This window comes from Aplidium turbinatum, chromosome 1 (assembly GCF_918807975.1).
Source record: "Aplidium turbinatum chromosome 1, kaAplTurb1.1, whole genome shotgun sequence".
Lineage (NCBI taxonomy): Eukaryota > Metazoa > Chordata > Ascidiacea > Aplousobranchia > Polyclinidae > Aplidium > Aplidium turbinatum.
Window position 1 is genome coordinate 19229935 of NC_137472.1, and position 25223 is coordinate 19255157.

At 38.8% G+C, this 25223-nt stretch overlaps 1 protein-coding gene across 1 annotated transcript in view; it reads left to right on the top strand.

Annotated features, from left to right (window-relative positions):
* The first annotated feature begins 4677 nt into the window (after positions 1–4677).
* Positions 4678–25223, top strand: part of LOC145769471 (short transient receptor potential channel 5-like) — a 61117-nt gene continuing 40571 nt past the window's right edge. Inside the window, exons 1-4 of the mRNA XM_082581119.1 lie at positions 4678–4767; positions 7911–8139; positions 12856–12948; positions 21781–21940. Of these exons, the coding sequence (XP_082437245.1) occupies positions 21900–21940 (41 nt within the window). The 5' untranslated portion in view covers positions 4678–4767; positions 7911–8139; positions 12856–12948; positions 21781–21899. The remainder of the gene's footprint in view (positions 4768–7910; positions 8140–12855; positions 12949–21780; positions 21941–25223) is intronic.

A 25223-nucleotide genomic window follows, 5' to 3' on the forward strand; every position in this document is an offset into this window, starting at 1 on the left:
AGAAAGAAAAGTACCAGTAGCTAAGCCAAGAATTTTGAAAGGGGGGGTTTTGACGCCCGCCGGCCTCTTCGCCAAAGGCGACACCCAGAGGCGGGGGGTTTGGGGGCCTCTCCAGAAAATTTTGAAAAATTACTTTAAATTTGGTGCATTCTGAGAGCATTTTCAACAAAAATGTGGGTATAAATATTCCTGTAAAATGATGCTGTCTGGTGGCATAGCAAAAGAATAAGATCATGTTTTCTTGGGCATTTTTCGATAATAAAGCTAATCTCTATGTTTTCTTGTTGCTAATTCCTGGCTGAGATATTTGAATGTTTAGCATTCGAAAAACTCGCTCTTTTAATGCAGTTTCGTTTAAAATTAGGCAAACTTTGTTTTAGAGACTAAAAGCATCATTCTCAATATCGTGACGTCACACGCGTGCCAAAGGGGGGGTTGTAACCTCCCCCCTGGCTACGCCACTGCAAAGTACTGTACTTGACACCACAGCTAGAATCGGAAAGACATATTGACAATGAATATGATCACATGGTCACCTTACCTTCAAAGTCAAAAGTCAGGACGCATTCCAAAATCAAACCGAAAACAGCGGAACACGCTAGTCACATGCTATTATAAGTAGTTTTTTGCATATCTGTTCGATTTTGGAGGACAACAGTTTAAATGCTCTTATTTATTGATAGTATTTTATGTCAAATTTTCAAAATTTATAATTTCCGCATTTCCACACAAAATTTCCATATTACCACATTTTTACCACAAACTTTTCATTACCACATTTTTACCACAAGCATGATGAAAATTCCACAATTGTGGTAATTACCACAAAAGTGGAAGCGCTGGACCAGTGACAGCCACAAACCAATGCAAAATAAACTACTGCGTAGTGTTGCCAGATCATGAATTAAAAAAGTATGACTACTACAGTCGCATTTTTAGATAAAAAGACTATACAAAAACGATGCATTTGCATTATTTTGGGGTTTGGAATTGATTAATAATACAATAAAAAAATGTACAAAATATTTGGTGCCATAATGCTTTATTACGATAATTAATCATCTTAAAAATGTATTGTTATAGTGTGTTGAAGCAAATTGTTTGCAATGTGGTTGATGAATTTCATTTTTCATATTAATTAAGTTTTTCAATTTTTTTGCCTTTGTAAAAGAAAAATACTGTTTTTCGCTTTTTTTTTGTGCAGAATAAATTAGTAGCCTATCTATATCGAAAAAACAAGATCACGGAACTATTCCGGTATCATTTTTCAAATTTGCTTCATTTCTTTCAATTATAAAAAAGTAAAATCAATATATAAAATAAACTAAAACTATCCCCCACCATCGTTTTACAAAGTTTTTACAAGTTGTGTTTGACAGCTACCATCATTTATACTTTATCCAAAATAACTTTCGGCAATTATTTGGAAGCGTATGTGCTGCAAATCAATTGCTTAGTATTTCAAAGGCCAGAGGTAGTCCCTTTGGCGCGTACATAAAAGTGCATTTTGTTATCACTATAAGATACGGTATTTTCAGCTTAGTTATTGATGGGGTAGTTTGGACAGTTCAATTGACTCACCTATGAAAACCAGTTAGCATTGAAAGACAGCACAAAAAATGGTTAAAAAAATTTATTTCGTTTCTTATTTAGATTGTCTTTGATTTAACTTTTTTTCGTTTTTCTTGTACAGTAGTTTTGTGTTGTTTAAGGCTATAGCCTACACCTTGTTCGCAAAGCTTTAAAATCGCAGCCGTTTTCCTTGACTTCAACGACATAGCTCCGACATGCTTTTATGGCAAACTTAATAAAAGTTTACTGAGATTTTGTTTCAACCTTTCAATATTTATAGATTACTACGCATGGTTGCCTGAGAAATCTTAACTGTAGCTGTAAACAGCAGAAGGTCATCGAGTGGTGTATGGTTTCACCAAATATTCCATTGTATTTCGTGGAGCCATCTCTGCACACCTTTCGTATTTGCGTAAACCAAAATTTTTCTGGTTTTCTGTTTTTTGATGTAACAAACTCAACAGACAAACAATAGTCTAGGTAAGAAAACTAAAATATTGTTACCTAACCTAACCCACAGCCGTCTACCCCAGGCGCTGAATGCACCCTAACAGCATGAGCGGGCAACGAGAAACTGCATAGAGTTTTACCAATAGGGAGTGTATGTCAACGACAAGACCTGCAAGGTTCCATGTTCGGTAAATCAACTGAAATCGTCCTAGCAAAGCGAGCGAGAAAATTTTAGCAAAAATGGAAATAAAATACATTATTAAATGTTTAAAATTACAAGCCGAAAACTCTGCACGAACTAAACATGCGTGGGTCCCTAGACAGATGTGGACTTTCAGTCTCACACGAAATTTCGGGAAGCAATAACTAGGCCTACTGACTAGGCCTAGTGCAATTTAAGCCATTAATTATTGAGCTTCTGTAGCAGCTTTTTCTTTTTTAAAGAGCCCAAAAACATTAAACATGCTATAATTAGTGGACCCCTAAATGGCCGTGCCCTCCCCCGGCTGTTTGGCACTGCGGGCGGTTAACAAGGCCCTGAGTATTGTACTATGTTGTGAAAATGATGATGATGTAAATGATGACATGTAGGTTTACATTAATCAACTTCATTACTGTCATTATGTAGCCTAAGCCAAAACAAGCGGAAAGGTTTTTACTGGGCTTTCATTCGTAGACTACAACAATAATAATAATTCAAGATTAGAAGATGTAGTGAATTTAGGTAGATTTAAGTCAAATGTCTTGCTCTCATTTCGGTCTCCCCCAAAGATTTTCGGACGAAAGAAGTAGGGTAATGTTCGTTTTGGCTTATGTGACAGTCACTTTTTTCTCACTTATCGATGTGCCTGCAACCTGGTTCGAACAAGACATTTGAAACATACAGTCCCGATCTGAAAGTTGCATGACAGTGACGTAGCACTGCATTTACACTTTACAATGATAATTTTTTTACAAAATGCTGCCCCATTTAAACGATCTTTCTCTCAATGGTAAGCTTTCAAAAGTTTCTCACACTATGAAAAAGTAAGCTTTCTAATTCAAGAAGTAAGCTAATAACCGACACACATAAAATACAATAAAAGTACAACTAATGCAAGAGAAATAATCTCCCCTTTGGTGTTTATATGGCATATTGAATACCACATTAGGAAACATCATATGGTGGTATGATGATGACGAGGATGCATCTACCATTGAAGAACGTCAAGAAGCGTAGAAGATGATGAAAGCAATATATAAAAATCAAGTGATTCTAATTGAATAAGGATCTTCTGATGATCCTCCTTTTAGGGTGAAACAGGCTGTAAAGGTTTTAAAGAATGATAACTAGATTTGTTTTAAAAATCAAGTGGGTGCCGATCAGTAAATCAAAGCAAAAATCCTTCGACTATTGAGGGAAACAACAAAGCCATGTTGTTACGGACAAGAGTGATACCAACACCAGTCACGCCTCTGACGATGAACTTTTTGGTGTGTTGGACTGTTGGTGTCATTGCATGAAACGTTGGTACGGAAAGAAAAGTCAATTGTTTTATTCGTGTTCAAGGTGATTGTGACGTCACAAAGAGCTTCCTGTGTCAGATTAAGTTAAGCCAAAAGTAGCGGTAGAAGTAGCGGCAGCGCGGGCTACTTCAGCCCGAGTAGCGATAGCGTGCTACTTTTGAAGTAGCCGATGCCCACCTCTGGAATCCATACAGAACAATTGATTATGTTGTACGTCTTGGCCGTGAATTACGTAAATTTCCTAGAATATTTTAACTGCAAATTTGAACTTTCTCTTACACATTTCCATTTTGCGGCATGATAATGTACAATAAACATCCAGTTTAAAAATTAAAATTCATATTTTAAAATAACAAAATGCCAATACATCTAAATTGAATAAACACAACTACGAGATTGGTGTACTGTAGAAAAGAGGCCTGACTGATGGTCTCGCAAAAAGTTTAAACTGTTCCTGCGACGTCATGAAATGTTGCGATAGACTTTCCCCACAACGTATTTTGCAAATGACTTGGCTCTGTTGTTACAAAACAAAGCAGAAGTTTCCCTATTCTGATATCTGACATACTGCTTTACCTTTGCAAGCTCTTGCGGTACGCTTGGAAGTGTGAAGGTGAGAAAGTTTTTTGAAAGACAGGAGATTTTCTCAATTTTAGTGAGATAGGCTTAAAAACGAAACAAAACATATAAACATTTCAATTTGTGTCTTCTTGCTATTTTTTGCATCCTACAATACAATAACTCTGTTAAGAACAACACTTCTATTACTTTTTTTCTCATCATGAACCAGTTGATTGTAGAAAAATCAAACGCTTCCAACCATTTGCAGCATTGTCACACGAGGTTTGGTTCCAACTTTCCCTGACCTTAAATTTACTCTGAGAGACATCTAATTACTAAAGCAATGTAACCTGTCACTTGTGTCAACATTTTGATCGACTGCTTGCACTGCTTTTTAATACAGAGGAAGTTGATTTGACTTGAATTCAACAATAAAAGCGCCAACAAACTTGTGCTTTGCCAATTCTATGCTACAGTTTAGTTCAAGCGACACTCTTCATTAAAATGTCGGGAACGGCAGAGAATCTATCTTTGAGACGAAAAATTAAGCATAGAAGAAACAGTTCATTGCTTAGAGGCTTAACGTTAGCTTTCGACACTAATAATTTAAATAGAGACAGCAGAATTGAAGCAACAAAACGCTGCAGATATGGAAGTGAAGGAAGCTTAATTTGCAGAGTAAGTAATCAGCTATTATGCATTTTTAAGGTTTTCATTTTATTCTATTATTTTATATCGACAGTATTTCTTGGAAAATACTTGCAGTTTCAATCAGTTTCACTCCGCTTATTTTCGAGATTGAATTGACCAAAACCAAACGACCAGCCGGTTTTGAATGATTGTGGCTTAATGTTGAATTGCAGTAGTCGACTTATGTGAGGTATAGCGCAATCATTACGATATCATCAGACAAGAACTTAAACTTTGCTTCATTCCTTGTTATTTGAAGAACTAAAATAAAAAGTTTTTTTTTTGTTTTCTCAACCAAAAGACAAAGAAATCAAAACATTTTTACAAGCATCTAACTTTTGGCACCATGCTATTTCTTGTGTTGAGATAAGACTTGTGATTCATAAATAAATCCTTTAGGATTTAAGAGCGCCCATTTCTTTACACGATAGCTCAAGCATTAAAAATTACAGGCTTTGCAAGATATAATGTAGGCCACTGTAAAGCTTATAGTAGATATTGACTTGATTCATTAAAAGTATACTTGGCCTACCCTTCTGAATTTTAGCAAGACAGGTTACGACGTGCCTCTAAACAGCAATCTTTAATCTGCATTGGAAATGTAACTTCTGTTTTGTAAAATGTTTTCTATCTGTAACAATCATGTTGATTAGGCTTAATATAGAAAATTGTGTTAGTATGATCAAGAAAGTAAACGCTCCATCACCAAATAAAATTTATTTTTCTTAAATTAAACATTTTTAGAGAAAATCAAGTACGACTGCTATCAGAGGTGAGGAGTACTAAAATAGCTTTTGTATTGGATTACTTTCGAAAGTACCGACACTTATACCTGAAGGAAGTTTATTTTGGAACACAGTACTGAGTTATTTATAGGCTCCTTTGGCAAAATCAAAACTTTTTTTCATTAAGACAGATTTTCTTTGTATTAACTTTCTTCCTCTTGATTATGAGCAACATCTCAAGCAAAATCTCCCGACTGCTGCAACCAGTGCACTGTCTCAGTGTTTTTGGAATCCATGTCCTGTAGGCTAAGTCAAAAATTTATGTCAAAAATGTTATTTTGGCAGCACAGAAGTTTGACATTTATTGTTCTGTTTCTGTTTACGAGTTCATTTTGAGACTTGCTCTGTGTCTGAATCTGTCGTTGTCTTATGCTATGCTTCATAATTTGTATGGTAAAAAACCTTCATACAATAGAGAAAAATCAACTGTGTGTTTCCCAATTACGCCGGAGACTAAAGTTAGTTGGCCCAATTAGTTTTAAAAAGGTAGAACTGCAGCTTGTTGAAAGAAAATGAACACTACAAAATAAAAATATTCTCAATTGAATAATTGCGAGTTTTTTCTACATTTGTAATTTTGACATACTATTGCGTTCAATCCAACTGTATGCAGCAAATTGCTAATGGAGTAGAAATTATTTTAACTCTTTCAAAGAGTGGGCTTCTGCAATGCCAATGGCAGGCCATGAATAGTTTTCACAAGATCGTTCAGCAAGTTTTTTATTTTATGAGTGAGTTCGTATGAAAACACAGTGAGAAGCTAGAATCACTGCGAGTATACGTCATTATATTGCCGTTGTCATCGTTCGTTACTTTCAAAGACATATCCTTTGTGATCTTTTAAAAAAATTATCCTGATGAAATTCCAAAAAGTGTGTCGACACCGAGCACCGTTAAAGTAATTGGTACTTGTTATAATGCGAACCAAAAACCGATATCGAGTTACTTTCAAAGCATCGATGCGAGGTAAACTGTAACCTAATTGCAGTATACGAGAGTTTCTGAATGGAGTCTTTGAAACATTTTTTTATGAATGAAAGGAAAAAAGTCATGCTTATTATGTTTTACTGCTCCTTTTATGCTGGTGTGTTACCAGATTTTATTTGCTGCTACTTTTTTGAAGGTTAAACGAATCGAAGCACTTTAAAATTGAAAAAAAGCAAACAAATTCTATCGAAACAAAAGAAAATTTCGCTGAAGTGTTTTTGCACTCAACTTGATTAGATCTGAACGTAGCCAAATGATTCGATGCCTGTCGTTCAAATAAGCCTTGATATTTGCAGAAAATAAGATGAAAGTAGCACAATGACAAGGGGTCTCATTTAGCCTGCCTGCTTGTGTGAACTGTACTATTGTGAGTGCCGTACATCCATGTGATAAACATATTGTCTTCATTTGATTACTCCGGTTTTATCATCAGGCTTTCATTGACGCTTTTTACAGTTGCTTACCGTTTTGTTAGTAACATAGCACATACCTTCCTTAAAGTATTCCTACTTTTCTATATATACCATGCGCTTTAACAAACGATTTTTCAATATACAGTACTACAGTAGTTTATAAAAATGTTTGGCTTATACTTTTTCATTTCAGGTTAGACTAGTTTATATTCAAGGCAAATGTACAACAAGATTCAAATGACCTTGGTTTTGTTTGAACTTTGTCGTAGTCTACATTTGTCTTGAATAATATAGAATTTCCAGGTTTCGCATCCTTTGGATTCGTGATTGGGCTTCTCTCTCGCACTGGCTTAACTAAGCATGCAGTTGTTCTCTAATATATTGAATTGCCTACCCCATTTTTTATAGACCAGTTTATTCTGTTTTAATGGTATTCTGACAAATGAGAAAATTTTCCCATTTTGTGAATTTGCGCAAGGGATACATTTCTTTACAAGTTAAGCTTTCTTATAGCAAAGTGATATAAATAGTTTTTATAATATCCAGGCTTATTGGTAGTTCAAGACTTCGATGAGAAAGCTTAAAACGTAGGCCACCTTTGTGTCCACCATCAAGCGTTGTTTCGAAATTATTCCTTTCAAAGTTATCCAGCTTACCTTCTTTGCTGTTGGTATCATTTTGTTCTGGTAGACACAATAATCAATTTTGTAATTATCAAACAATTAAAGTTGAAAGATTTGTGCGAAAAGTGTCCCATTACTGTTTAGAAGTGAAATTTAAGTAATTTAATTACATCATTATTAGATTCTCTTTTCATAAAATGAAGCGACTCGTCAATTGAATCATTAGTATGCTGGATTAAATATTTAACAAGCTTTAATTTAGAGTAAAGATTGTAAATATTTTGTAATGGAAAAAAGTAAGCCAAATCATTTGACTTTTTCAGGAAACATCTCCAATACAGACGACGCGACAACTGCCAGCTATTATTCCACTTCCAGTTTTTAGGTATACAGGACCAGCTTCTCCCCCCATATTTGATACTGTGGACAGTCAGCCAGGGTTTACACCGACTAGCTCAAGGAGAAATACGCTGGCCAGCATAATCCTTGGTAAAAAATCTCCTATACGGTCTAAAAGTTTTGGCCAGTACTCTGATCAAACTCTTAAGAAATGTGAGTACATACTGTATAAGTCAGGAATGGTATTGCCTTTTAGGCTACTGGCCTTTTAACATTTGCCGCGTTTAAAATTTACAGTGTATTAGACGAAGTTACTGTCAAATAGCATTTTTAAATGTACAGGACCAGAATTGGAAGTAATGTATTGCAAGTTGTAAAACTATAAGTTGTGCGGAAATGAGTATTGGGGCCTTCTGACCTGATTCTGCATACGTTTGAGAATTTTTTTTTTTATAGATTTTTGTATAAGTTAGCTTGCCTTCTCTAATTTGAATCATTCACAAAGTTTAACTTACTGACCTATTTTGGTTTTTAATAAATTTTCTGGTTTGGGCAAAATATGTATGCCCTATGTGCAATTTTCATTTAGATTGCAAGGGTGAAACAGGAATAAATGTCTTAGATTAGAAAAGTGACAGGGGTATGATATTTCTCTAGAATGTGAAGAGACGGTATTTGACGTAATGTGGTCATTCAGGTTTTTAAAAGACAAAACATGAAGGATAAAGTACTATCATAAAAAAGCGAAAAAAATGAAGCCGACTGATTACATCATAATGTACAGTAAAAGCCAACAAGTTACCGTGAGTTATACCAACAACAGAAAGGAGAATGCTTTGTCACAGGAGTGTAATTAAAACACTATACAGCAGCTTTACAAGAAAGATGATAACGTTTAAATAGTTTGGTATTATTTTAACTATTTGTTAGATATATACGATTTGTCTAAAGCGGCTGTGTAGAAGATTTCTCTTAATTGTGCATTGTTGATTTTGTCTCAGGCTGGTGTTCTCTTATCGCTCGGTGGCTAGGAGTTTTTTTTAAAGAAATTTTAGTTACTGCAACTACTGTAATAACACGATTACAAAATTAAACTATACAAACAATCTAGTTATATTAAACAAACAATATGAGACTAACATTATTTAAACCGTACATTGCGTGTTAATTTATTTGAACAAAAATTCTCGACATAGGACATCAATTCTAAATTTTTACTTTTTCTTTACTCAGATAGGGACGTCAGCTTCAATATAGTTTTGTTTACTGTTGTGGAAAAAGCTAGGTCGAGCTACAGGTTTCAGGAAAATCCAAAAGTAATTTGCTGTTGACAATTCAACACTTACTTTGTTTTACCATTTATAACTACACCAGGTTTTATCTAAATGACTGAAGTTGAAATGAATTAATTCTACCGAAGCTCTATCTGAAATGAATTACATACCGATGTCTTTTATAAGAATCAATGCCGTTACAATTATTTGTACTTTTTCCATTAACCCTATCTGTAGCGACACGGGGTTTTATGAGGACGCCCCACTCTAGTAGTGAAATATTTTACAGAAGGAAATATGCTAGAAATGTGAAATTTCTTGGCTTTTAGTTTTTATTCTTTGCGAATTTTTTAAACCTACACTGGTCATTTTTCTACCTTCCTGCTTTTCACAATAAGCGTTTCGTCTTAGGTAGCTAGACATTTTCGTGCAATGGTAGCTACACAATTATACATATGTTAATGTTATTGCAATATAAATATTAGTGCAATTGCTTTGAAATGTAAAAACGTTCAAAAATGTCTCATAGTTATGAGCAAAAGTAATTTTTGTTTAGTTTAGCATTAATTCAAAAATTTCAATTTTGAAGCTATTTTTGGAAAATTAAAATAAAAACCGACTTTCTGACGTTTTATTTTCATCCCAAACAATTCATTTCAATAAATTTGTTGAATAAAATTTTTATTTCTATACGCACAATACACATGGCTATTATCTTGTAAAATATTTTGGTTCTGTGATTTTCATAGGTCCCGTTATTAGCGATTAATTAGCAAGGGGCTGAGATAGTCGTGACGTGCTTTTCGCGTGCTAAAACAGCTCGTATTGAGATAGGGTTAACTTTCTTGGTGTCTTTGTTTTACTTTGTCCGTAAATCGTACGAAAGTTATTCCAAGCTTCCAGATTCAAAGCTTTGAGCACAAGTGCCCGTCGTGCCTGTTGTTGTGTGTATGCGTGTGTGTGTTATTTTGACTATCAAAACTGTCAAAAGTTATGAAATATTTATACGGTTTATATTTTCAACCTTTTGATACAAAACACTTAGTCTTTTCATTGCTCCAGTTAAAGATTAGCAATTGATGAGGTCATTTTTTTGCAATTTATTACTACTCTATATATACTGTATATATTAATAATATTTGTATCTGGGTACTGTGTCGCTCCATGCGCCTAAACGCACTGGGTGTTAGTTTACAAAAGATACCATATGCTATTATTATTAGAAACTTGCAGGAAAGAAGAACAACATTATGTGTGACATCAGCAGTTTAGACAGTTTGGTACAATACTAAAACTAGTTATCAATACGAGCTCATCAGTTTTTAGACTTTATACAGTAGATCGATTAGTGTTTTCGTAACGGTCTTACAGCGATCTCAATATCGTGTATCTAAGCAACCCAATGATATTGTAAGGATGATTTGCAATGTTTTTAAAAATGATTATCTGATCACAGAAAAAACATGGTGGAGATTACACCTAAATTGCGTCTAGAAATTGTATCTGAAGGCAAACCGTTGAAAGGACTAAAAAGTAAAATAAGAAACCAGTAGGCAAAATATATACTATATTTAAGCTGAGGCTTTTAAGATTTAAAAAAGACATCGCAGTAGTGATTCTTGATGAGGCTGTTTGTAGCGTACTTCGTGGAAAAAAACAACTTTATTTCATGTTTGCAGTAACCTACATTTGTTGTTAGGTGATAGTAAAGTGGTTTTCTTGCAATCTTTTAAAAGTTTAGAAATTCGTAACTGTGGTAACGATAAAGCCTGATGGATGTCCAAAAGTATTACGTACTACGAAGGAATACTATACAGTAGCTTGTGTTTTGATACTTTACTACACCATCCATTTACCAACTGTTTTGATATCTATCATTATCAACACATATTGAAATAAGTTAATAAAAGATGATAAACATAATAAGTTTGTAAAGAACTCTACTCTTCTTATTTCATTTGTTGGTATTATATCTTCCCTTTGCACATTTACCTGGTGTAGCATGTCTTAATAAGTATTTCAAAATCAGTTATTTTGGTTAGTTTATTGATAATATTATAAGAACATTTTTAAATCTTTTTTAGGCAAACTACCGTAAGTATACAGCAGCATAAGTATTCCAAGAGTATTCTGTAATGGAGCACAATGAAATATATCGATCATAGATTTGTAGTGTTTTTTGTTGTTGATGTTTTTTATTGACCTGCTTTACTTTTTCAGGTAGATTCAATTGCTTCCTATTAAAAGAGCTTTGTGTAGCCTACCGTACAATAGTGTTTCTCAACTTTTTACGTGCAATCACGGGCGCCGATCCCTATAGGACAGTGGGGACATGTCCCCACCATCTTTTTACATGTCCCCACCATCTTTTTACATGTCCCCATCATCTTTTTACATTATTTTTGTAACGTAAAGGGAAAATATTACCCGAATGTCACAAATTTACCAGTCCAACGTTTAAAATATATTGAAAGGAGGGGACAACATTTTTGTTTTATGCGAGGAAGCCCCAACCGTAGTAGAAATGTTTTATTAAGCAGAGAAACCCTGGTGTAACTCGCAAATTGTATTTAATTTGGTTACGCCAGTGCCACACAGTGCAGAGTTTTAGAATTACTTTGAAAGAGTCGTACAAGCATGTAGTGCAGTAAGTGTAGCTTGTGTTACTTTTGTATAAGAAAAAAGCTATTTTTTAAGTTATTATTACATTGAGGTTAAGAGCTGCTGAAATGTCTTTACCGGTTTGGCAAAAAATTGTATATAGGAAAATCAGCAGTTGGAAGGCTGGCAGGCAGCTTTTTTTCGATTGAAAAAACTCTTACCCTACCCAATTTTTAAAAGACTTGTCACGTTCCAAATCGTCTTCAGTATGGACATGGCCATGGTCAACCTCCTAAACTTCAAGATCGATCGGTCAGAGTATTTTGCAGTCATTGACAGCTCGCAGCAAAATCTTACTGACTAGGCATATTTCAAGTCGACCGATCTTGAGCACGACAAAATTCTACAAGAATCACTCTTTAGTGGAAAGCTACAGCCTACAATCACATTTGGTAGACGATTATCTTCAGTTCTTTGACACAGAGTCCCTTGCACAAGATTTTCGAATGATATTCAAGAAGATACCATCCGCTGTTCGGCAAATGTTTCCGCAAGTGGAACTTTTGCTCATATCACCAGCCCGCTCGTGTTCAGCTGAACGCTCATTTTCAACTTTGCGACGTATCAAAACTTTGTTACGATCTACCATGACACAGAAACGGCCAAATCATGCAATGGTCTGCTATGTGCACAATAAAGTTTTGAATTCGATCAACCTTCATTACAAGCCAAGGATCAACCAAGGACTTCGTTTTTAATTCGCCGGAGACTCGTTGCCGAGTTGCAGTGTTTGGACTTCTGCTGTCCAATGCTGACACTGACAATTAAAATACATCGCATTAGACTTGTAGCCTATCTACTGTAGGCCTATTTGTTTGTTTGTTGAACAGACCCCAATCTTTCAGCTCGCTTCGCTCGTCTGCCCTTTCTTTCCTAGTAAATGTCCCCACCAATCTTAGAGAGCGATCGGCGCCCATGCGTGCAATTATGAGACTGCGTTTGGCTCACTGCGTGCATTCCAGCTAACCGCTGTACTTATCCACCTACTGTGTAGATCCAGACCTGGTAAAAAGAAATTCCCTTCCATGTGCTAGTGTCTTGTCAGTCTTAGATAACTGCAACTCGGCGCGTAAGACATCTTCATCTGGTAAGTGTGTGATAGATTGATTATTGTTCCAAATATAACAGTTTGCAAACTTGAGAAAAATGCTGGAACTAAGCTTCGGTTGCAGAAACCAAACTTATATTTCAGCAATCGAAAAACGTCTCTACATTTAAGCCTATATAATGCTTCTGTAGTGGGAAAGAATAAGTAGTGAGAGTCGAAAATAAGAACTCCTCAATTGATGAATCATTTTTTCTTTTACACAGCATATGAAAGTTGCGGATAAAATCTACTCTAAAGTGACATTTTCTGGATAGCTTCTTGCAGTGCAACAAAAACTACGCTTGCATTGTGGCACTTCTGCTGAAAGGAGCAGTGTATCTAAGCATTTAACTTCGGTTAATATTAACAAAACATAAGCTATTTTAATACATATTTTGTATTGCTATGCACTGAACATTGAATATTCTCAAGTGTATTACGAATTTCGATGGATTATGTTTCCTACAAAAAAGTTGGTAATATAGGCCTACAAGCAAGTCTATAAAATAACAGAAAATTTGTAAAAATGATAAAAGAGTAATACATGCTTTACAGAACAAAAATAATAGTAGGCCTACGTGAAAAAAATGAGTGATCACGTTCTTTTGATGCTGATGAATTTATTTAACTTTCAAAACTTGTTCAAGGCAAATGCATCATGCAAGTAACCGATAATACATTTGAAGTTCATTAATAATAACAGTCTACGCTTAAATATCGTGCGCATCTGCTGTATCTTCTTTCACTGATGAGTATCCCCATTTTATTGTTTATTTACTTTAACTCAAAAATTAATAACGTGTTATTATAATTAATGTTATCATGTTGGTGTTATTTTTGTTGTTGGTATTAGTATTGTTACTTCAATACTAAATTTTCTGTACTCTAATCAAAACAAAAAGAGCCCAAAATATATATACTCCAACAGCGGTTCTCAATCTGGGTCACGCTTCTTCTTCTTCTTCGTCGTATGAGCTGTTCTTCTGGACTATATGTTTGGGCATGATGTCATCAGCCACTCGACAGTTTCGTCATCCAGGGCCTTCAGTCCAAGCGCTCCATGTGGTGGTTGATGGATTGGGCAGTCATGGACGACATGATCTACTGTCTGGTCTGTGGCGCCACACTCGCATCCCGGTGAGGGAGCCAGGCCCCATTTGCACATGTCTGAACGAAAGCGACCGACGCCGGTTCGTAGGCGGTTAAGCCGGACCCACGCAAGTCTTGCGAGGGACATTCCCGGAGGGTGGGGATCGGCGTCGGGTAGGAAATCACGGAGTCGGGAGGTGTTGTTTTGCCACTCCATGTTCCATGTGTAGTTCGTCCAGTGTGCCGCACTTATTCCAAGATCTTCAACGTTGTTCAGAAGCTGTCGTGCGGCGGGCACAAATGGGCGTCTTGATTTCAGTCGCTGCTGTCCTCCAGGTAGGCGCTGGAATGTACTGTGGAGGAGGTGGTCGGGGTCCAGTGCGCGACGAGCAAGGGAAATCATGGCTCCTTTACGGCGAAGCTCAGCAGGTTGGATGCCTGCAAGGATGGGAAGGCAGTCCGTTGGAGTGGGACGCAGGCATCCAGTCACAGTGCGTAGTGCGTCATTGATGGCGGTGTCAATGTGGCGGGTGTGAGAGCTGCGGCACCACACTGGTGCGCAGTACTCAGCGGTAGAATGGACAAGGGCCAAGGTAGCTGTGCGAAGGGTTTTCGCATCAGCTCCCCAGCCGGAACCCGCCAGCCGCCTCAAAAGTGCAACGCGCGCAGATAGTTTTTTGCGCAGTGACTCCAGGTGTCGTCGGTACGTGAGTGACCTGTCCAGGGTTACGCCGAGGTAGGTGGGTTCGGCGCAGTAGGGGAGGTGTTCGTCATCGGTGGTAATGTTGATCTCACGTTTTGCTTCCTTGTTGTTTAGGTGGAAGGCCGCCGACACTGTCTTTGCCTTGCTGAGCTGTAGCTTCCATTTCTGGAGATATGTTGATATAGTTGACATGTCCTGGCTTAGGTTCCTCTCCATTGACTGCCAATCTCCGGCTGGATGCAGGAGAGCCAGATCGTCTGCATAAGCATACTTCCTGGAGATGGTGTCAGGCAGGTCATAGATGTAAGTGTTAAAGAGGAGGGGAGCCAGGACAGAGCCCTGTGGGACGCCGTTCCTGAGTCGACGTAGTCTACTTCGTCGGCCGCTACCGGTGGAAAGGGTAAAGCTGCGGTTTTGCACAAGTTCCATAATCATATGGACCATGTGCCTGTCAGGAAGGAGACGGAGTAGTTTGCAGGTAAGGCCGCTGTGCCATACAGTGTCGTAGGCAGCCGTGAGATCGACAAACACGGCGCCAGCCTTCTTTTTTGCCGAGAAGCTGTCCTCGATGTCTTGGGTCATCAGGGTGACCTGGTCTACAGTTGATCTTCCGTGGCGAAAGCCGGCTTGTTCCCGAGGGAGCTGAGGGTCTATTATCGGTTCGACACGGGCGTAGATAAGTCTTTCGAGTATCTTGAAGGGGATACAGAGCAGAGAGATGGGGCGGTAGCTCTTCGGATCCCCTGGGGGCTTCTTCGGCTTTGGGACTGCAACCACTAGGGCTCTTCTCCAGATTCTTGGGATGCGCAGGTGACGCAAGCAGCAGGAAAGGAATTCTTTTAACCAGGACCTCATAGAGGGGGCAGCTTGGAGTATTAGTTCCGGGCATAGGTGGTCAAGGCCCGGGGATTTGCCTGGCTTTAGGTGCTGGAGGGCGGAGGCAAATTCTTCTGGGGTAAACTCACCAGAGATGTTGCCCTCGACAGGTGTTGGGACCTTCCAGAGGTCCGTCATTTCCTTGAGGACGGACTTGTCTGATTCACGGTCTCTCGTTCTGTGCACTCCATTTTTCACAAGTTGTGAGGCGATGGCATTTGCTGAAATGGGGCATTGGCGACGAGAGGCACGTGATCTGCCAGTGAGGTTGTTGAGTGTACTCCAAGCTGTGCGGCTGGAGTGCGTGAAGTCGATTGAGTCTATGGCTTCTGTCCAGCGCTTCTTCCTCTTTGAATCCAATCTTGCCAGCAGGGCTGTTGCTGAGTTGGTGGTGGCGGTACCCTGGGGGGAACGGAGGAAGTCGCGGTAAAGCCTGTCGCACTCCACATCCCAGCAAGGTATGTAGTTTTTCCGTCGACCTCGCGGGATGGAGTCTTTTGCCGCAGATATGATTGCATCACAGAAGTCCTGGTAGGCTTCATCCACTTTGATGGTGTGTGGGGATGGGAGGTACTGCGTAGCTTCGTTTGTGAGGAAGCTGTAGTATTCCCAGTCGGCCTTTCTGAAGTTCCATCGCTTGACAGGCTTGCTCGGAATAGGTGTGGCAAGCAAGGGGGCCGTGATTAGCGAGGGTCGGTGTTGAGACCTTGGGAACTTCTCTAACACACGTCTGTCCGGCTGGCGATCATCGGGGTCATCACTTGCGAAAGCCAGGTCTGGGTTCGTGCCAGTGTTCCAACGACCGGAGTGGAAGCTCGGTGCGCCCTTAGGATCGTGTAAGAGGGCGAGGTTGTTGTTGGTTGCCCAAGCGGCCAGACTATCTCCGTCGTTGTTGATGGAGTTGTATCCCCAGTCAGTGTGGTGGCAGTTAAAATCGCCAGCATAGAGGCTGGGGTGGGGGAACACTGGGATGGCTGTTGATGTTATCCGCGAAGGTGGGGGCTTGTAGACATTGACGATGTTGTAGCCTGCTACATCTACACAAAGCCACTCGATCTCCGATTGAGCTTGGGATTGGTCAACCAAGGACCAGCTCAGCCGGTCATGGACAAACGTGGCGAGGCCGTGTTTCCTGCTGCAGGTTGCGCCTGCGAGTGTGAAGTTGGTTATTACCAACTTATCCACAGATGTACAGTGAGTCTCCTGGAGGAGGATGATGAGGGCTTGATGCTTGGTGGCCAGGTGCTCGATGATGTTGAGCTTGCTGGCCGTGATGCCCTCGGTGTTCAGCTGCAGTACGGTGGGTCGTCGGTACTTTTCGACAGTGCGAGCACTGCCGTGCCCTGAAAAGGGCATTTTCCTACCCACCCTGCGCTGAACAGTCTCATTAGCTCTTGTTTGACAAGCTTCGTTTCGCATACGTATTTTGTATAATTTCGTATGTTACTGACGGGGGGGACCACGTGAAGGTGCTTGTCTTCCTCACGCTGATCCCAAGGGATTCGTGAAAGTTCCCAAATTACCGCGTGATTGCTAAATTATGACATTTTGAAGTTGGTATTGCTTTATTTGTGTATTACATTTTGCAGTGATTCACAATCTGGAATCGCGACGTCCCAGTGCGTTGTTTGAAAATTTCAAAATGTGTAGCACAAAGATTCGGTTTCCTCACTAAAAACATTTATATCAAAAAATTAAATCTTTTATATGTATGGCTACGTATGTTCAACTTAATTTGTTTGAGACAGCAGATTGTTGATCAATGCTTAATTTAGATATGCAAACGTCAGCCAGCATTTCATTAGCACACACAGTTTTGCTATGACTTTGATTAGTGACTACAACAAAAGATTGATTACAAGTGAGAAAAGGAAGAAATTCTTTGTAAAGGCCTCAAAATTCTACAAATCTTCAAAAAAATTATTGAAAAACGTTAGTGCAAGTGTAAATCAGGATAAAGATTCCTGTTTTTTTTTCCGTTCTGCCAACATAGGCCTACAGCTTATAACAATAACTTCGTCAATGTCATGTATTGTCATGAGTGCGTCGCGAGTTCAACAAGTTTTTCTAATTGTGTCGCTTCGATACATTTGTTTCCGTTAGGAGACGCAATGTATTAAAGTTTCAGATGAAATATTTTTTAGGGGTCAGCGACCGCTTTGAGAGCACTAAATGGAGTACGCCATAACAAAAAAGTTGAAGACTAGTGCACTAAACTCATGTTCAGCAAGCAAAAGTTTCAAACATTTCATCTTCAGTGCTATAAATGAATTTAATATCTGCATTAGGGTGGGCCAAAAAAACCGACTTTGGAATTTCGTTCCAATAAATTGGAAAAAGTTGCCATTTTCTATATGATTAGCGATGGTAAAAAAAATTTTTTAATTGAAAAACTTTTAAGGGTCCCGCAAACGCCTCAAAGTGCCCCAGTTTTGTCAAATTTCGCAAAAAAACGACATAAAACGCCAATAAGACCTTCTAAATTACCACCAATCTTCCTCATATTTGATACGCGTATGAAGCAACTGGATGCGCAGCATATTAAAAAAATTTGATGAACATGGCTCAAATACCTTGTGAGATATTCATGTGGAGAAGATGTTGGAATATTGAAAATTTCAACCACATGGTGGCGCTGTAGTTTTATACTTACTTTAGTAACTGGCGACACACTGAAGCTAGCGACACATTCAAGGTATCAATGGAAAGGTAATTAGCAAGGCTAAGCGATCATGTATTAAACTTGGCCAAACTAATATTTGATGACGTCACAATGAAGTCATACTATTTAAAATTGTCTTTCTGCAATTAATCAAATAAAATGTATTCAAAAAAACTATGGCTAATTGACGAATCACCTTTGCTAAATCTCAACGCTGGTGTCCATAGACTTGGATTTATTGGAAAGTATCCTCCATGTGGGAAAGAAGTCTTGCTTCAGTTCCATGGTTATCACACAATTAAGCAAGAAGAATCTAAAGGTACTTCCCCGAAACGAGAAGCAATAATTCTAGTTGTCGAAGATATTAAACAATGGTGGAAGAAAACAGGAATCGGTCTTAAAACCACAGATGCTATAACTTACATGGTCAAGAAGTTGACAGACCCGTATGAAAATTTGAAAAAATGCAAACCCAGAGAAGGAAAAGAAAGAGAAACAGAAAGAAATTTTTAGATGATCTGCAAGATACGCTATGGGTTGTTAAGAAAAACGTAGAAGACGATTTGAGAACGTCTACCAACCCTAAGAAAAAGGAGGACTAGCATTATCTTGAAGCAATCCGGGGTAAAAATCGAAAAGCCACTTTGGGTTCTTTAAATATTCAAGACCAAATAAAAATGAAAAGAAAGAAATCGAGACAAGATCAAGGTATAAAACGTAAACTTAAAGATGCTTTAGATACACCACTTCCGCAAGATTTGTTGCAATCCAGTACTTCTTCAGAAAAAAGTGAAGAAGATCTGGATCAAATTTATGTGGGGGAATTGTCGGCAAAAACAAGCAAGACAACGGAAACCAAGAAAAAGCAAGTTCTTAGACCCCAAGTTTGCAGCCTGGCAGGCAAATATTCTTTGTCGAACAGGCAAGTGTTTGAAATGTAAGTGCCGCGACGGCAGAAAATAGTCTTAATAACAAAATCCTCTCTGTAAATACTGTACGCCAAAAGCGGATGAAATTTTCTACTGAAGCAGAAAGAAATCTCTTAGCTAATGAATTTGCTGCAGCTACTGGTTTTTTCACACTTCACTGGGACGGAAAAATATTCAAAGCTCTCACTCACTGTGCTGACAAGGAGCAAGGAGGAGCGAGTGGCCGTGCTACCAACCACTTTTGAGGGAGACGAGATATTACTCGGAAGAATACCTGCGAAAAATGGATCTGCAGCTGAAGAGCACTCCCAAATTCTTAATCTGCTAATAGAAAAGGGCATAGATCTAAACAAAATAATCGCATGCGTATTTGACACTACCGCGGTTAATAGCCTACTGGTGTAAAATTTGGCATTGTGAAACGCTTGGAAACTTCCTTATCCCATGCACTGTTGGAATTAGCCTGCCGGCATCATGTTTACGAATTGCTTTGTGGTGCAGCAAGTGAATCCGTCCTCGGAAAATTGTCTACAACTATAAGAAGAAGACCACAGCACCTTATGAACCACTTTTTAAAAAGCTGTGTTCTGCTTGGAATGATATTAATACAGATACACAAAATCTCGAACTCTTGGATAAGAAGAAACTTTCACGCACTTTATTCCGCCACATTGAAGAAGTTAAACAAATTTTGAAAAGTTGGTTGAAAAATGTCACAGTGTTAAGGCATAATTATTTAGAAATGGCCCAACTTTGCTACGTGTATCTTGGTGCCATTTAAGCTGCGGACACCGTCTGCCAACCATCATGCAAGATGGGTGTCTAAAGTTCTCTACGTTATGAAGTTAGCAATGCTTAAGCCATATTTTGCCCATGACATAGACTCCGGAGTTTGACAACATTCTACAGCGTTTACTATGCCACAGCGTGGCTAACATGCATGTTTGCTTCCAAAGCTCCCTCAAATGACTTGGCTTTCATCAAAGCACTAGAGGAAATCTGCAGTGCTAAAGGAATATTGCCCTATGAGTTTTTAAAGATTGTCCAACCTGCTCTAGATAAGATTCAAGATACACTTGGTACTTGAGTGAACGGCTGGTAGGTCTTGCTCTTTTCGATACGGTACATCAGTGGATAACTCAACCAAAGAAGCAATGCGCTCAGCTTCGTTGAAATACAAAGGAAAACCTCTTTAAAAATGTCAGGAGAGGCCACAATGCTCTTCATTCTCCAATAAGCAATTGAAAGATTTTGTTGGGGCCGACACATATAGACTTTTTGATCTTCTACACTTCCTTGAAGAGTTGCTAAAACTGTCAGCGTTTAAATGGCCTGAATCACCAGACTATCAATATACCGTATCTGTTGTCAAGAATCTGTCAGTGGTAAATGATTGTGCCGAAAGAGCACTTGGCATAGCAACATCTCTTCATGGTCCTACAAAGCCAAAAAATGAAAAGCAGCTACAAGCAACATATAAAGTGATTGATGCAGTTAGAAAATGCCAACGATCTGCAGCTACTGCATCTGAACGAGTAGGCCTAACCAAAAAAACTTTGGCTGATTTCTTGACTTATAGTGTTGTGCATTAGTATCATTTACTGTCTGTATAAGTGTATAATTACAAACCACGTACTTCCGATTACCTGCATCCAAAAGAAAATGTTACTTTAAACTGGGAAGAAAATATCACTAATTAAAAGTTGAACTTTAAGAATTCGATATACTGTAAAAGGCAAATGAATCGTTCATATACTCAATTTCCAATATATTACGTCATAATGACGTCATCAAACATTGTCATGACCAAGTTCTATGCACAATCGCTTAGCCGTGCTATTTACCTTTTCATTGATACCTTGTATATGTTGGTAGCTTTAGTGTGTCACCAGTTATTAAAGAAAATATAAAATTATAGCGCCACCATGTGGTTGAAATTTTCAAAACTTTAAACATGAATATCTCACTAAGTATTTCAGCCATGTTAATCAATTTTTTTTTACATGTTGTGTATCAAGTTGCTCCATATATTTGTCAAGTATAAGAAAGATTGGCGATAATTTAGATGGTATAATTGGCGTTTTAAGTCGTTTTTTTGCGAAATTTAACAAAATTGAAGCACTTTGGGGCGTTTGCGGGACCCTAAAAACTTCTTTATTCAAAAAAATTTTTTTGCCATTGTTAACCATATAGAAAATGGCAACTTTTACCAATTTATTGAAGCGATTTAAAGATAAATTTGAAAAACGCTCAATTTTGGCCCACCCTAATCTGCATTTTGGGCTCTTTATTGTTTGGTTAAACACTAACCGAGGTTAGAGTAACAAGGCGTTCCGACCATTTTGCTCCTAAATTTTGTGTATTTAAAAAAATTGTTTTCCTCTTGATTGACCGCAACCACGTCGTAATTTGTACAACCAAACACCAACTTCTTTAATCTTCAGATCAACAATTGGTCGCTTTTATTTTGATTCAACGAGTACAAATGCTGAATCAAAGTAAAAAAAAGATTGATTTGCTGTCTGGGTTTTGTATAGCCGACCTTGGGTAGCTAATGTGGCCAATGTTATTAGGAATACACAAAACGCTTACAAAGCCGGAAGTTTCTCAAAGATCTAAAGACATTTCTCAACTGACTGTAAACAACGAGATCAAACCGCCTTCACAGAGCAGCATCAAATCGACAAACAAAATGTCTCAGAAGGAGAATGGTGGTGGTTCAACAAAAGCAAGGTCAGTGTAATCAACAAATTATGCAATGATGAATAACCGGAGTTGACTGTGATAAATGGTAGGCAGCTTTTTCAACCGGTAGTGCTGTACCTACGCCGTACTGCATAGTGTCGACAAACAAGTGTTATATTTTTTGTGCTCGTCATGATCGCCCATAGGGCTTGGATGTGCTCCATATACAGTTTTGTGCTCCATATACAGAGATATCTTCTTTTGGATGATGGTATGCTTGGCGACATTACTCATGGTGAAAAAACTTGGTTCTCCTTTGTCCGCCGGAGAATTGATTGTAAAGGATCATGTCCTTTGTTAATATGATGTCCGCGTTGGTTAGGCCAGAGATTGTTTTTTCAGGCGCGCTCCCATATTCCTAGCGCAAAGGAGCACTCGGTAAGGACGTGGGCCACGTTGCCATCAGGTTTTCTGCAGAATTTGCAATTTTTTATTCTATCGATCTTCAAGTTCTCCCCATTTGTATCCTGCACGAGCATTTGATAGGACGTGAAAAATACGTAAGGTGACAGGAGGAATTTAATTTTCTTGTTGTTCAGAAGAATTTCGTTCCAAGGATCTGTTTTTCTTGTAAGTCAATCTTGTGGATCTTCTTTTCATTTTGGGTTTTCAGATGAAGATAAATGTTTTTATAGGAAGTGTTTTCCCAATCGTGTTTCAAGCCTTTGAGTTTGCAAAATGACTTGAAGATGTCAGCATACATTTCGTTTGGGTAAGGGGCATGCTGAACGCTGTTGGAAAACAAAAGAGGATTTATGTGCCTCATTTTGTAGCTCAAATTGAACAAGGCCTATGCATGACGGATTTCGGTGGCGTCTTCTATGCGAAGGAGATGGAGAATTCTGTCGATGCGGCTTGTTTAAAATTTTGATTGGATGTCCAGTATTGTCCACCTTGTTGATGCCCCCATCTTCAACGGCAAGAAATGTTTTGCTTTTTTTGAGTTGTTCGAATGGTGAGGGATACCAGAAGAAGTTGAAGAGGATTTTGTTGAGGTCTTTGATGTGTTGTTGTGTTGGCATCAGCACTCTACTCTAATGCAAAGTAACGGGTACCATGAGAGAGTTGATGATGAAAATCTTTCCATAGAGGGAGAGTTTTCGAGATTTATGGATGTTGACGATCGTCTGAGTTTTTCTTGTGGCCGTCTGCCAGTTCATTTTATCTAGTTCTGTTTTGTGTTTTCTTAGCCAAATGCCCAGGATTTAGATGTTGTTTAAGATCGAAGCTTGAGGAAAAAGCTGTTGAGCTTACTGGGCCAGATCAGATTTGAGAGCCAGGATCTGGGTCTTTCTCCAGTTCGCTTTCTGGTCGGACACAGCGAGAAGAACACAATAAACATAGCCAGGTAAAAGACTTTAAAGCACCGGCATGCCACGCGAAGAGCGGCGTGATTATGGGGTGGCCACCCAGAAGGGAAGTCCACCAGCTTAGGTCGCGGGGCCAAGCTGGAGAGTCTAGGTACCTGTGAAAGGAAAGCGTGGATCGAAAATTTTATATGACTCCCTTGCAAAATTTAGAATGGCGGAGCGGGCCAGAAGGCAGGCTTAGTTTTCCGCAAACGCAAAAAAGGTCGGCCCACGACGGGCCGGGCGGCCTGTTGTGTAGCGCGACTGGTACCGACAAAAGTTTTAAAGCGCCCATGTTTCCATCACGTGACCATAACACGTGACAGGTACGTTTGACCTCTATACCCGGCTTGCCCATAGGCAGAACGGATAAACTTTGGGGTCTCCCACGAGGAAGAGAAGCTTAGCTACAAGGAAAATTTAAATACTTGTGGGGGACAAAAATTAAATAAAATCTGGATCAAAGGTTCAATTAATTGGTGTAAAAAAGGTAGGTGGGAATATATTGTATACTTTACCTACAGAAACAGTGTTGAACCAACGTGCACAAAGTTAAACCAAGGAACACGAATGTGCATTGGCCAAACGTTGGGGAAGTTTCGCCCAGCTGGGTCAGGAGTACTAGCAATCGAAATGCAGATATGACGAGGCTACGTTACGAGGACAAATATAGAATTCTGGCATGAAACTTTGAAGGCTGCATCGAGTTGATCGGGAAATCATGTTTATCGATGTGTTAAAGCAACGCGAGGTTGATTCGAGCCGGCAAGAGCAGCATATCAGGACAAGGTATAGTGTGGGATATACCAAAATACTTGAAGATGAGAATACAGATCCACTGTTGTTAATGATATTACGTAATTGATAGATAATATGAATCCATTCACAATATGCAATAAATATTTTGTATATTTTTTATTGATGATGATTGTATTCTTCATTGGGCTACAGCTTGCTGATGAAACGACAATTGTTTATAGGTAAATTGATAATAGAACTATGGATTTAACATACTATGACGTCACACAATTACTGGCAGGTTGTAAATTTTTCTGTCTTGCGCGCTCGGATACTTACTGCAAAGCTTCTGCTGTTGGGGAATTGAGCTTCTGATCACTGGAGTCGTCTTTTCTATGACTTTGCCCCCCCATGAGTGAGCTCGGAGTTCCAAGCTTTCCACAAACAGAGGAAACCCTCGATTGAGAGCATTTTTCTAGCCACCTCTGCTACCTCTCGAGCAAGAACATCCAAGGCTGTCAGACTCAGAGCCCGAAAGCTCAACAGAGCATAGCTCCCGAAGAAGCCTACGACGAACGGAAGTAAAGGACGTCACTGCAAAGGCGCTTCCTGTCTTCCTTTATGTTTGTACATAACTCGCCGTACTTGTCGTGTTTCTTGTCGGCGGCTTTTCGAAGGAAATCCGCGCCTCAGTCGAACGGGCAAGAGACGTCACATACAACCGTATTGCAGGACAATGTTAAGGCGCAGATCAACACCGCCCGCTTTCAAACGTCTTCCTCCAGTGCTTCCATTATTTTGCCGTTGCTCGGATAAAGCAAGGCGTTCCGGCTTCATCAACTTGCTCATTTCAGTTAATTAAATTGAGACGACCATTTATTAGGTTTTGATGAGCTAAGACAAAAAAAGTACAAAGTAAGTCAGTCTCACACGATCAAGACTTAACCTTATCTGTAGTGACACGGGGTTTTATAAGGACGCCCCACTCTAGTAGTGAAATATTTCACAAAAGGAAATATGCTAGAAATGTGAAATTTCCTGACTCTAATTTTTATTCTTTGCGAATTTTCTAAACCTATAAACTGGTCATTTTTCTACTTTCCCGCCCTTCACAATAAGCATTTCGTCTCAGGTGGCTAGACATTTTCATGCAATTCTAGTTATGTATATGTTAATGTTAGTGC